Source organism: Marmota flaviventris, chromosome 1, assembly GCF_047511675.1.
Source record: "Marmota flaviventris isolate mMarFla1 chromosome 1, mMarFla1.hap1, whole genome shotgun sequence".
Classification (NCBI taxonomy): Eukaryota; Metazoa; Chordata; class Mammalia; order Rodentia; family Sciuridae; genus Marmota; species Marmota flaviventris.
The window spans coordinates 205,269,607-205,283,039 of record NC_092498.1 but is presented as its reverse complement, the minus strand read 5'-3'; the positions used below and the strand labels follow the sequence as shown (position 1 = coordinate 205,283,039).

Sequence of the window (13,433 nt, the reverse complement as noted above, 5' to 3'; positions counted from 1 at the left end):
GCTGGCCTAAATCTAGCAATCCTCCTGCCTCAGCCTTCTGAGTTGCTGGGGTTACAGGAGTGTACCACAGACCAGCTGCAAAAACCCTTTTCTAATAAAGACTATATTTCAAGGTTCCAGGGGGGAATAACTTTTGGGGGAAGCCATGGAACCCAGTACCTGTTGTGAGCATCTAGAATGTATCAGCCATTATATATATATATATATATATATATATATATATATATATATATATATATATATATATATATATAATTCTTACATGGTGCTGAGGATTGAACTCAGGGCCTTGCACATGCGAGATGAGCGCTCTACTGCTGAGCCACAACCCCAGCCCTCAGCCATTGCATTATTAATACTAACAAAGAAAGGCTGGAGATGTGGCTCAATGGTAGAGCACTTGCCTAGCATGCATGAGTCGAGTCCCATGGTTTGACACCCAGCACCACAAAACAAAAGGGAATCTGAGATGGCTCCCTTCCACCAAAGTCCACTGGGAATCAATCTCTCTGGTTTGTTTTGCCACTAAGTGAAGACATTCAGGTTGTACTATGGTTTGGGGATGGTTTAAGTGTGTCCCTCCCTCAAGAATTTATATATTGGGTTGGGGTTGTGGGCTCAGTGGTAGAGGACTTGTCTAGCACATGTGAGGCCCTGGGTTCGATCCTCAGCATCACATAAAAATAAATAAATAAAATAAAGGTATTGTGTCCAACTATATCTAAGAAAAATAAATATTAGAAAAAGAATTAATATATTAAGCTGGACATGGTGATGCATGTGCATAATCACAGCAACTCAGGAGGCTGAGACAGGAGGATTACAAGTTGGAGGCCAGCCTCAGCAACTTAGAGAGGCCCTAAGCAACTTAACTGGACCCTGTCTCAAAATTTAAAGATAAATAGGGGCTGGGGTTGTGGCTCAGTGGTAGAGTGCTCACCTAGCATGGGTGAGGCCCTCGGTTCCATCCTCAGCACCACATAAAAATAAATAAATAAAAATAGAGGCATTGTGTCCACCTACAACTAAATTTTTTTTTTTTAATTTAAAAATAAATAAAAAGGGCTGGGGATATAGCTTAGTGGTTAAAACGCCCCTGGGTTCAATTCCCAGTATAGTAGCAGTAGTAGTAGTGGTTATTATTGAGAGCTTGGGCCCAGGCACTGAAAGGTGGTGAGATCCTTAAGAGGTGGAGCCCAGTGGGAGTTTGGAAGACGGCTCCTCCCTCTTACTCTGGTTTCCTGTTTGGCCATTTGACCACCCCCTGCATATACTCCCACCATTACTCAGAGCCAGCCTGATGCCTGTAATGATGCCCTTGAACCTCCAGAACTGTGAGTGAATAGACCTCTTTTCTTTGTAGTTAGCCTGCCTCAGGTATTTCATTATAGTAACAAAAACCGGACTGATACAGGTTGGCTCAACTTTATAGAGCAGTCCTGGCCATTCCTGGATGTGGACCTGTCCCTCCCCTTGGCACCCTAACTAAGGCAGGGGTCCCCAAGAACTGACTCTGACTCAGCTTCCCTGAGAGTCCAGAGCTTATAGCTTGTGCTGTATGACTAGGAGTCCCTCGCCCTCTCTGTGCTTGATCCCAGCCCTTGAGTGGCTCTGGAAGACAGAAGTACAGAACTACATTCTTTGATATACAGGGTGGACATCAAGAATTTATATATTGGGCTGGAGTTGTGGGCTCTGGGTGTTTTAGTAGAAAGGGTGACTAATTCTTAGTATGTGTGTGTGTGTGTGTGTGTGTTGGTGTTGGAGTTTTATTTTGATTTTTGTTGTTTTTTGAGACAGGGTCTCATTAGATGGCCCCTGCTGGCCTTGAATTTGTAGTTGTCTGGGCTCAGCCTCCTGAGCAGCTGGGATTACAGGTATGTGCCACAACCTGGCTCCTGGTGCTGGGGATTGAACCCAGGGCCCCACATGTGTTAGGCACACACTCTAATACTGAGCTGCTCCCCCAGGCTGGGGGGACACGTTCTTGCAAAGGGAAGAATTGAATTCACTGGTTCCCACTTCCCATGCATGGAAACTGAGACCACCCAGCGAATCCAAGAGCTATTGCCCAAGAGCCTCAGTGATTCATCCGAGCCCCACGTGCTCACCTAACGTGCTTGGTGCTGTCCAGCAGCGAAGCAGCCAGGAAGAAAACAGCATCCATTCCTTGGGGAGCTGACATTTCAGTGGGGGTGGACGATAAGCAAAAAGAAAGAAAAAAAAAAAAAGGAAAATGTCTGACAATTCCTCAAAAATTTGAACATAGAACCACCCGATGAGCCAGAAATTCCGCTCCTAGGTATCCGCCCAAGAGAACTGAAAACAGGGAGTCAACAAATCCTCATACTCAAAAGTTCACAGCAGCTGAAAAGTGGAAACAACCCAAATGCTCATCAACGGATGAATGAATGAACAAAATATGGCCCAATCACATGGTGGAACATTACTCAGCCATCAAAAGGAGCAAAGTACTGACGCAGGCTGCCACATGGATGAACCTCGAAAACATGGTGCTGAGTGAAAGAAGCCAGGCCAGAGGCCGCAGGGTGTGGGAGCACATGGACAGGGAATGTTCAGCACAGGCAACCACAGAAGGCAGAAAGTGGATTAGGAGTTTCCAAGAGCTAGGAGGAGAGCAGGGCGTGATTTTATGAGAACTAGATTTTCTTTCGAGGGTGTTGAAATGATCTGCCTCACATTAGGGGAGGTGGTTTCATGGCATTCTGAATGTACTAAACCCTTATGGGCCAGCGGCCCAGGAGGCTGAGGTAGAAGGATCATGAGTTCAAAGCCAGCCTCAGCAACTTAGCAAGGCCCTAAGCAACTCAGCAAGACCCTATCTCTAAATAAAATATTAAAAAAAGGGCTGGTGATGTGGCTCAGTGGTTAAGCACCCCTGGGTTCAATCCCCAGTACCATAAAAAACAAAAAACACACAAACAAAAAAACACACAAAACAAACCCTGTGGGATTGTAGACGAAGTTCAGTGGAAGGGTACATGCCCAGCAAGCACAGGTCCCTGGCTTCAATCCCTAGTTCTGGGAAAGTGAGAAATAAACAAATAAAACATAAAAGAAGGCCTGAGGTTGTGGCTCTGTGGTAGAGCGCTTGCCTAGAATGCGTGAGGCCCTGGGTTCGATCCTCAGGGCTGCATATTAATAAGTAAAATAAAGCCCATTTAAAACATTTCCTTAGTTGTCAATGGACAGCTAAGAAAATATTTAAAAAATAAAATAAAAATTATTTTAAAAACACAGAATCATACAGTTTTAATGAATTTTATCATGGGGATTTCATCTCAATTAAAAAAAAAGTAAAATATAGATTAGGGAAGAAAATTCAGACTAGGCTGGGGACAGAGAATGGGCCTAGGGGCTGGAAAACAGTCACACTGACAGGGACAGCAGGTGAGGACTCGTCCTGAGCCCTGCCCCCCAGGCATAGCGGGGTGGAGTGACCTGCCCGAGGCCTCAGAGCCCAAAACCACTGAGCGCAGAATGCAGGGCGATAGCTGGAGTTTTTGTTCGATGTTGACCTGTGTATTTTATAGAGAAGCAAAAAGGGCCATTGGGTGTTTCATGGCTTGTTCCGAAACCATTTGGTGGTGACAGCCTAACGGGTGGCCACTGGCCCCCGCATGAGGCTGTGGGAAACCGGGCCTCCCCTGAGGCTTCATTCCCTCCTCTAACACCCGGGGGTGTGAGGAGGCCGCCAAGCTTCGACCTGGGGCGCTGAGCCCCACAGCTGGTTGGAAGCAGGGGAGCAGGTGAGATCCCTGCCTCTGGGGCAGCTGTGCCAGCTGCAGGCCAGATGGTGGCCAGGCCTGTGGAATTGCCTGCTGTGTCCCTGCTTCAGTCTTTGCTAGGCTCTAGGTCATCGTTATTGGGTGCAGCGTGTGCAGTAACCCATGTGGGCCGTCACGGCACCCCCTGGACCCTGCTTCATCCAGAGAAGGCAACCTCTACAGTTTGGGCCAAGAACCCTGCAGAGAGTCCTGGCTTTGCTCTGCCTCACCCCCAAATCTCACCTGTCCTATTAGCTACACCTGCAAAGTGCATTCCAGCCAACACTACCCGGTCACCACCCTGGGACGAACACCATCAATTTTAGCCTGAATTGTTTGCCTCCTAATAAATGTCCCCAAATGTCAAAGGAGTTTGTTAAAGTCAGTGTTAATTAAGTCCCCTCTACTGAGATGGCCCCTCTCATTTCACACATAAGGATGTCTCCACAGGGACACCTAAGACCCTCAGTGACACAGAGAATGCCTTCCACCCAGTCTCCCACCTCTTCCCTCTCCCTTGTTTTTGCTTGATAGGTAACTCTCCAGGCATGCTGATGCCTCAGGACCTTTGCACTTGCTGTCCCATGGCACATGGTCTTCGAGCACCCAGGGTGTCCAAAGGGCTGCAGGTTACAGCACGCTCCGAGTGTGCACGCAGCCAGGAGTCCAGCAAACCTCTTCTTACTTATCAGTGGCTGTGGCTGTGTTCCTGACATGTGGGTCAAATCTGGATGTTATGAAGTGTGCGTGCATATGGACAGCATTGATTTCAACTCTAGTGTGGCGGGGGTGTGAGCTGGAGTTCTCTGCTGAGTGGGGTTTGCTGCCTGCATGTAGTTCATCTGGAACAAAGGCTGCATGGTGGACCAACCTTGGGCAGACGAGGGCGTGTCTGCAGAGCTTGCCGGAACGTGAGCGGCTCATGCATGCATGCGTTCAGCATTATTCAGTGATGACTGTGCTGGAGAGGTCAGCAGCACCCAGTTTCTTTCAATTCCCACAGTGTAATCTCCTGGGCATTTTACACAGTGTTTGAGCACATCTGTGTACCTGGACCTCTGCAGGAGATGGATCAGTACTTGGACCCGGTCCTCCTTGCAGGAGCCCACTCAAGCAAGCCCCTTACGCCCTCCTCCAGAGTCTTCAGCCCTGTACACCCTCTTCTCCTAGTGCTGACTCAGGGAGAGCTTTGAGCCCCATCTGGACTCCTGGTCCCCATCCGAGCGAGGTTGCATAAAGAAGCTCTGACTCAGAGAGCAAAAGTGAATCTGCTCAAGGCTGGAGAAAGGATCCTGGGAGCTTGGACCCTTCCAAGGCAGTGATTCTAGGCTTTCAAAGAGTTTAGGGATGGAAGGTGTCCTTGAGAGCTCTGGATGCTTTCTAGGAGGGTGTATGGGGGGGGTGTTAAGTGTTGGATTTGGCTCCACAGGGTGCACAGCAGGGAGGGATGAAAGAAGGGAGAGGAGGAGAGGAAGGAAAACAGGAACAAAGACAAAAAAAGGAAAGACACAGATGACACTGAGCCCTGGCTGAAGACTGGGGTGTCTGGGGTCTGGAGCTTTCCCAGGGTGCTGGGCCTGATGGAATGAACTCAAATGGTGTGAGTTTGAAGAACCTATAGGCAGGGATTTGGGGGAGTAGGAAGGGGATTTGAGTAGAGGATGGGGAGATAATCTGATTGGGGAGACTGAGGTATAAAAAACCACAATTAAAGAATGAAGAAAGTATGGTGGATCTGAGGCAGGAGACTGGCATCTGAGGGTGGAAGTTCTGGGAAGTTCTGGGTCTTTTAGAGAATAGTTGGGATCCAATAGTGTTGAAAGTCTGAGACCTGGCAGGGCATGAGTTTCCAAGTTTCTGAGGGAGGCCCGCGGAAGGGGTAAGGCTGGGAGTGGGGTGTGCGTGGTGGGGAGAGGGTGAGGTTGTCAGAGTTTAGGGACCAGTTTCTGCACGCCTTAGCGCATCCTCTCCCGCGCCCCTACCCTTAGCCTCCTCCCGGCTCTCAGCTCCTCGGTGTCTCACCACACCCAGCCCCACCCCAGACACGCCCCACCCTCGTCCCAGGCTCCGCCCACTCACACCTCGCCCTCCCGGAGCTCCGCAGACCTGGCCTTCCCTTCTTCAGGACGGACCCCCCCTCACCCTCTCCGGGAGTCACTGTGCCTTGGCCCGCCCCTCCGCACTCGGTCCAGCCCCCCTTGGCCACGCCCCTCCTCCGCGACTCGGACCCTCCCTGGTCCGGCCCCACTTGGGACCAGACCACGCCCTTCTCTGGTCCGACCGGCCCCAGCTCTGCCTTTGGCCTTCTGATAATCCGCTCCGACCCTCTTCAGACCTGGTCCCTCCCTTCATCTTGGGCCCCGCCACTCATCATACCTGGCCCCGCCCCTCTCCCTGCCCCTACCCTAACCCTTCTCCGGGTCCTGACACAGGCCCCGCCTTCAAATAGGCCCCGCCCCTCCCAGCCCGCACGCGCCCCCCTCTCGCCCCCGTCCCTCCTCAGTCTTGGCTCTGCCTCAATCCCTCACCTTTCACTTTGGCCTGGTTTTGACCCCGCCCCCCGAATAGGAGGCCCCTCCCATAATGCCCCGCCCCCTCAGCATGCTGAGCTCCGATCCGTCCATCAGACCACGCCCCCTCTTTTGGCCCCGCCCCGATATCTCGTCTAGGCCCCGCCCCCCCTCAGGCCCGGCCCCTCTTCGCTCCCGGCTTCTCGGTCTACCCGGTCGGCGCGCGCGGCTCCCGTCACTCGAACGCGCGCGGCGGGAAGATGGCGGAGTCCGGTGGCAGCGGCGGTGGGGCTGGCGGCGGTGGCGGCTTCGGCGCAGGCCCGGGCCCCGAGCGCCCGAACAGGTGAGTTCCGGCCTGCAGGGTGGTCGCGCCTCTGTCCCGGAGCCCCGGGGATCTGTAGGAGTCCTGGGTCCTGGGGACGGTTTATGAGGTCGTCGGGTACTGTGTGGACCGAGGGCCTCTGATGGGGCAGCTGGAGGCAGGCTGGTCAGTCCAGGATCTGCACTGGGCCCTAGGCTCCTGGGGATGGCCCCGACCGTAACGGGGTTGTGGGGGAACTGGGGATGCCACCGAGTCTAGGAAGCAGAGATGGGTCCGAGTGGGGGCCACAGGCAATCTGGAGGGTGTTGAGGAGATCTTGGGGATCTGAGGAGGAGGTTGAGGCTCAGAGCTTCCTGAGGGGTGCTGAAAGACCCAAGGTAGCTAAAGGGGGTCCTGGGAAGGATGAGGCTCTGGGAGGCTGTGAATGGAGGATTCTAGTGAACCTGAGGGCCTAACCCAGGACTAAGGGGCCTGGAAAACCTGGAGAGGAGAGTCACTGGGAATCTGGGGTCCCAGTAGGTCCCGATAGCTAGGAAGGAGTCTGTGGGGACATAGTGGTTCAAGGGATCCTGAGGGATGCAGGTGGGTGTTGGGGAGCAGAAGATTGTTAAAGAGCCTGGAGGGTCTGCAGAAAACAGGGTTCTTCCTTGGAGCTCCTTCCCCCCATCTCTGGGTTTCAAATCCCTCCTCCTCTCGGGCTAAAGGACTTGATGCAGGGTCTTACCCCTAGACGAGGGGGCCAATTTCACCCCTTTGATCAGAAGGAGGCTCCTTTCTCTATGGCTTGAGATGGGTTACTTGAACCCCAGAATTTGCACAAAAATTATAGGTGTTTATATTCTTCTTTGTGTTGTTCCACATCTCTGAGGGGAATACCTGCCTTAGGGAGCACCACTTCCCTCTTATCCTATTGGGCAAGGCCAGCATGGCTCAAGACACGTCCACCCCAGCCCCCTAGGACAGCCCACCACCCTTGGCTGGCCGAGGAGGAAATTCAGGCTCTTCATTGCCAGGAAGCTTGAAGGAGCCAAAATTTTCAGTCAGTGTGATGAATGATGAAGTTGGTCCCAACTTGGGTGCTATAAAGTTGGTCCTCCTTGCAGGGCTCTGGGCTGGTGCTAGCAGGAATGGCCTGATGGCCTGGGGGCATTACTCAGCTTTGGAGACTGGCATGGAATGGTCCATCTAGGGCACAGAGGAGGCAGAGGCTCTGACTGTTCCTAAGGGTGCTGAGTGGCACCTTAAGGCTTAAGTGTGTGGACACAGCAAGAAGGCAAGGGACTGAATCTGATCTGCCAGTGCCTGGAAGTCAGGGACATCTGTGACCAGAGGAGTAACCAGACTTCCAATGTGGGAAAGGGGCTGGGGCAAAACTGGACACCTGCAGAAGGGATCAAGGAGACATTAGAGGATTTGGGGAGATATTCAGAGAGTAGAGCGTGTTGGGCTTGGTGATCAGGCATGAGGTGGCAACTAAGGGACAGACTGAAGGGGTTTGTGGACCACAAACCTCAGGTTTCTGTCTTGGGCTCTGAGATGAGATTACCTGGGACAGGGCTTTTTAATTCTAATTCATTTATTTATTTATTTTTGTGTGTGTGATACTGGGAATTAAACTCTGAGCTACATCTACAGCCCTTTTTATTTTGGGGATAGGATCTTGTTAAATTGTCAAGGCTGACCTCAAAATTGTAATCCTCTTGTCTCAGCCTCCCTGGTAGCTGGGATTACAGGTGTGTGCTACTGTGCCCCACTCCGGCTGGTTTTTTTTTTTTTTTAATTTTTAATATTTATTTTTAGTTTTCGGCGGACACAACATCTTTGTACGTGGTGCTGAGGATCGAACCCGGGCCGCACGCATGCCAGGCGAGCGCGCTACCGCTTGAGCCACATCCCCAGCCCCCCAGCTGTTTTTAAACAGCTTTATTGAGGTATAATTAATTGCAGACCATACAACTCACTTATTTAAAAAATATTTTATTTAGTTGTTGATGGACATAGTACCTTTATTTATTTATATGTGGTGCTGAGAATCGAACCCAGTGCCTCACATGTGCAAGGCAAGTGCTCTACCACTGAGCCACAACCCCAGACCCCAGTTACACATTTTAACGAACAGTTCATTGAATTTTAATATTTGTTGAACTGTATATCTGTCACCACGATCCAGTTATTTATTATTATTGTTTTTTGTGGTGCTGGGGATGGAACCCAGGGCCTCATGCAGGCTAGGCAAGCATTCTACCACTTAGCCACATCCCCAGCCCAACTCCATGTTTTAGAATAGTTCCATCACCCCAAAGAGTTCCCCAAAGCTGTTTGCAGTGCACCCTGCTCCCACCCCCAGCCCCAGGGACATCCTGACTTGCTTTTGCCCTCTATAGTTTTACCTTTTCTAGAAATTTCATATGAATGCAATATTTGTCCCCTCCCCTTTCCCCTGCCACCTTTTGTGGCATCAGGGATCTAACTCAGCACCTCACACATCCTAGGCAAGTGATCTACCACTGAGTGACACCCTCAGCCCCGGGATTGTACATGTGGCCGTTGTGGAGCAGCCTTCTTTCCTTAACATGTTTTTGAAATTCATCAGTGTTGTTGTATCAGAAGTTTATTCTTTATCGCTGCTGAACGAATTGTCCCTCCATGCAGTGGTGTATGGGTGGACAGTGTTTATCTATTTTTGGATCGATGGACTGTTGTGTTGTTTCCACTTTGAACAATTGTAAATAAAGTTGCTGTGAATGTCTGGGTATGTGTCTTTGTGTGGACGCAACACATTCATCCTCTCAGGTGGATACCTGAGTGGAATGACTAGGTCATATGGTACATGTATGTTTAACTTTTTAAGAAACAGCCAAGATTTTTTTTTTTTTTTCCAGAATGGCTGCACCCTTTTGCATCCCTTCCAGCAATGCACCAGAGTTCCAGTTGCTTCTCATTCTCACCAGCACTTGATATGGCCTGTTCTTACTATTAGCCATCCGTTTTTTATCCCCGATCCCAGGGCCTTGTGCATGCTAGGCAAGCACTCTACCAGCGAGTTACATCCCAGCTCTTCTTAAAATTTTATTTTGATACAGAGTCTCATTAAGTTGCTGAGGCTGGTCTCAAATTTGTGATCCTCCTGCTTCAGCTTCCCAAGTATCTGGGATTACAGGCATGCGCCACAGCGCTCATCTTGAGTTTTTAATCTATTCTGGATACCAGTCCTTCATTGGATAGATGATTTGCAAATAATTTTTTCCAAGTCTCTGTCTTTTTGTTTTCTTAAATATATCTTTCATAGAGCAAAAGATTATCATTTTGATGAGATTCCATTTGGCAATATTTTTCTTTTATGAATCATACTTTTGGTGTTATATTTAAGAAATCTTTGCCTAAATGGAGGCACTTTCTTAAAAGATGTCTCCACTACCTCTGAAATGCCCATCTGTTCCCTTTCCACTATCCTAGTGAAAATCACTTTTTTTCTGGAGCAGATGATAGATATGTCTTATCCCTTGGGTTCTCATGCGGGCAGAGGGGCAAAACCCTAGGTGGCACACAGATGGCACCCACAGAAGGAGGATCGGGTTTAATTTTTATTTTTTAACTTTGAGGCAGGGTCTCGCTAAATTGCTAAGGCTGGCCTTGAATTTGGGATCCTCCTGTCTTAGCCTCCCAAGTCATTGGAATTACAGGTGTGCACCACTGCAACCGGCAGCAGGATTGGGTTTTGAGGGAAATTTGTACAAGATCTTCTTCCAAAGATCCAAATGAGATGTTGAGGCCTCTGTAGTATTGAGTTCCTAAATGTATTCCCAAGGGACCAGCCTGATCTGATACATGACCGCCCCTCCTTGCCTCAGCTGGCCCATGCCTCCTTGTCCCCCTTCATCCTTAGACACCCCTAAGTTTTGGGCCCTCAGACTCACCTGTCTGATCACCTGAGCCTCAAGTAGCCACAGAGCATTTTTTTTCTGGTCACCTTGTGGGGTAAAATTTACATAACCTAAAATGGACCCATTTCAAATGAACAATTCAAAGGCATCTAGTACATTCACAGAATTGTGCAACCTTGACCTCTATCTCATTCCAAAATGTTCTCATCATTCTAAAATGAAATCCATACCTATTACCAGCCACTTCCCATCCCCTTCCCTCAGCCCTGCAACCACTAGTTTGCTTTCTGTGTCTGTGAATTCACCTGTTCTGGGTACTCCATATCAGTGGAATCTCACAACATGTGATCTCTTGTCTCTGGCTTCTCAGCGTCATGTTCTTGTCTTAGCAGGTGTTGGTGCTTCATTTTCATGGCTAAGAATATTCTGTGGTGTGGCTGAACCACATTTGGTTTATCCATTCACCACCTGATGAATGTCTTAACTGGTTTCCTGTTGCTGAAGAATACCTGAATGACAGGCATGGTGGTGCATGCCTGTAATCCCTCCCAGCAACTCAGGAGGCTGAGACAGGAGGATTGAAAGTTTGAGACCAGCCTCAGCAACTTAGTAAGAATCTAAGCAACATAGCAGGACTCTGTCTCAAAGTAAAAAGTAGGCAGGCCTGAGGATGTAGCTAGTTGTTAAGCACCCCTGGGTTCAATCCCTGCTACCAAAACAAACAAACAAACAGTGACTCAGAAGGCAACTTAGTGAGACCCTATTTCAAAAAGTAAAAAGGAGTCTGGGGCTGTAGCTCAGTGGTAGAGCGCTTGCCTTGCAAGTGTGAGGCACTGGGTTTGATCCTCAGCACCCCATAAAAAGAAATAAATAAAAATAAAGATATTGTTTTCATCTATAACTAAAAAAATAAAAATAAAAAGGGCTGGGGATGCACAATACCCAGCATCTCTCTCTCTCTCTCTCTCACATACACACATGTAAAGAAAAAAAGGATACCGACACTATGAATAAGGAGAAGAGTCTGTTGAGCTCACAGTGGTGGAAGTCGAGGAGCATGGTGCTGGCATCGTCTCCACTTCCTGTGAGGGCTGCATGTGGCTTTAACTCACGGTGGGGCAAGTGGACGTGTGTGGAAGAGGAGGGGACAAAGGGAGCCAGATGCTCTAAAGCAAAGCTCTTGGAGAACTAATCCAGTTTGGAGAAAGACATTAATCTTTCCTGCAGTCCCTGCTCCCAATGCTGCTGCACTGCTAAGCAAGTTTCAACATAATTTTGGTGGGGACAAACCACATCCAGCCACGGGCAGTGGGCATTCTGTCGGGTTCCACCTCTTGGCTATTATGAATCATGCTGTCGTGACATGTGTCTGTTACATTTTTGTGTGAACACCTGCGCCCAGTTCTTCACTGTATATATCTAGGAGCAAAATGCTGGGTCATGGTGCTGGGGTGGTGGCTCAGCGGTAGAGCACTTGCCTTGTATGTGTGAGGCACTGGGTTTGATTCTTAGCCCCACATGTAAATAAATGAACAAAATAAAGGCCCATCAACGTCCAAAAAAAAAAAAATTGCTGGGTCAGGGGGCTGGGGCTGTAGCTCAGGGGTAAAGTGCTTGCCTCGCATGTGTGAGGCTCTGGGTTCAATCCTCAGCACCACATGAAAATAAATAAAGATACTATGTGTTCATCTACAGTGAAATAAATATTAAAAAAAGAATTGCTGGGTTAGCGGGCATGGTGGGGACACCTGTCATCCCAGCAACTCCAGAGGCTGAGTCAGGAGGATCGAAAGTTTGAGACCAGCCTGGACAACTCAGCAAGACCCCAACTTGGAATAAAAAGGTCTGGGGCTGTAGCTTAGAGGTCGAGAGCTCTTGGGTTTGACCCTTAGTAGCACTGAAACAAACGAACAAACAGAATTGCTGGACCCTGTGGACGACTTAGGTCCTTGATCTCACCAGTCACCACCTGACATTATTCAGTGAGGCCCTTGGTGTAAGGGCCTGGTGGGGGGAGCGTGTGTCACGCTGTCTTGGGTGTTTGGAAAGTAGGTGGCACAGAGATACTGAATGTCCAGGAAATAAGACTGGCAGGGAGGAGGGCTGGCCGTCGGGGCGTGGAAACAGTTCCCGTTCTCCCCGGTTTGCAGCCTGACAGGTAGATGCCTCCTCTATGGGGTCAGGTCTTTGTGGGGAGGGCTTGGGGGGGGCAGGGGAGGCTGGCTTTGTCAGTGACCATGACTTTCTAGTCTGCCAGGCAGAGTGCCTGCATTAGCCTTTTTGTCCCCTGGAAGGTTTGTCATTTGGCCAGAGATGGGGGCGGCTGCTGCCTTCCCCTGGCCCTTCCCGTGGTACCACAACTCAAGACATGGCTCAGGAGGGACTGCGCTCCCCCACCCCACCGCCCCCAGCCTTACATAACTTGTTTGTTCCAACTTCTCTCTTCTGCAACCGAGGGGGGAAAAGAAAGAGCAAAGCATATTCTCCTTCCTTCCCATCTCGAGGGATCAACAAAACCTCGTTGCCTAGTAGAGACGGTCGTTAATGACTGAGCTGAACCTCGGGGATGGACGGAGTGTGGCTGCGGCTGCGGGGCTGGTGGAGGGGCAGCCGGCCTGGCCCCCCGCTCACGGGAACAAAAGGCACTTGTTCTGCAGCGGCCTCCTCCAGGCCTGGCCTCCTCCAGGCGCAGGCCATGGGCCCTCAGCAGGATCCAGGCTCCTTGGAGGGAGAAGAGTTTGTCCACTTGGGGTGCCGCAGGTGGGGAGGAGGAGCCCTCCAGGAGTTGAGTTCCCCCGGCTGATCTCCGTCACTGGGAGCTACCAGCCTGCAGAGACCTTCAGGAACCTTCTGCCTCGCCACGCAGGCTCAGTGGCTGGGCCTTTGGCATCCTGCTCCTCAGCCTGTGCTCCCTAAAGGTGCCAGGTGG

The 13,433-nt window shown here is 50.2% G+C and overlaps 1 protein-coding gene across 1 annotated transcript in view; it reads left to right on the top strand.

Annotated features, from left to right (window-relative positions):
- Positions 1-6,550: 6,550 nt before the first annotated feature.
- Klhl26 (kelch like family member 26) overlaps positions 6,551-13,433 on the top strand; it is a 29,070-nt gene continuing 22,187 nt past the window's right edge. The window contains exon 1 of the mRNA XM_027932459.2: positions 6,551-6,641. Within this exon, the coding sequence (XP_027788260.1) occupies positions 6,559-6,641 (83 nt within the window). The 5' untranslated portion in view covers positions 6,551-6,558. The remainder of the gene's footprint in view (positions 6,642-13,433) is intronic.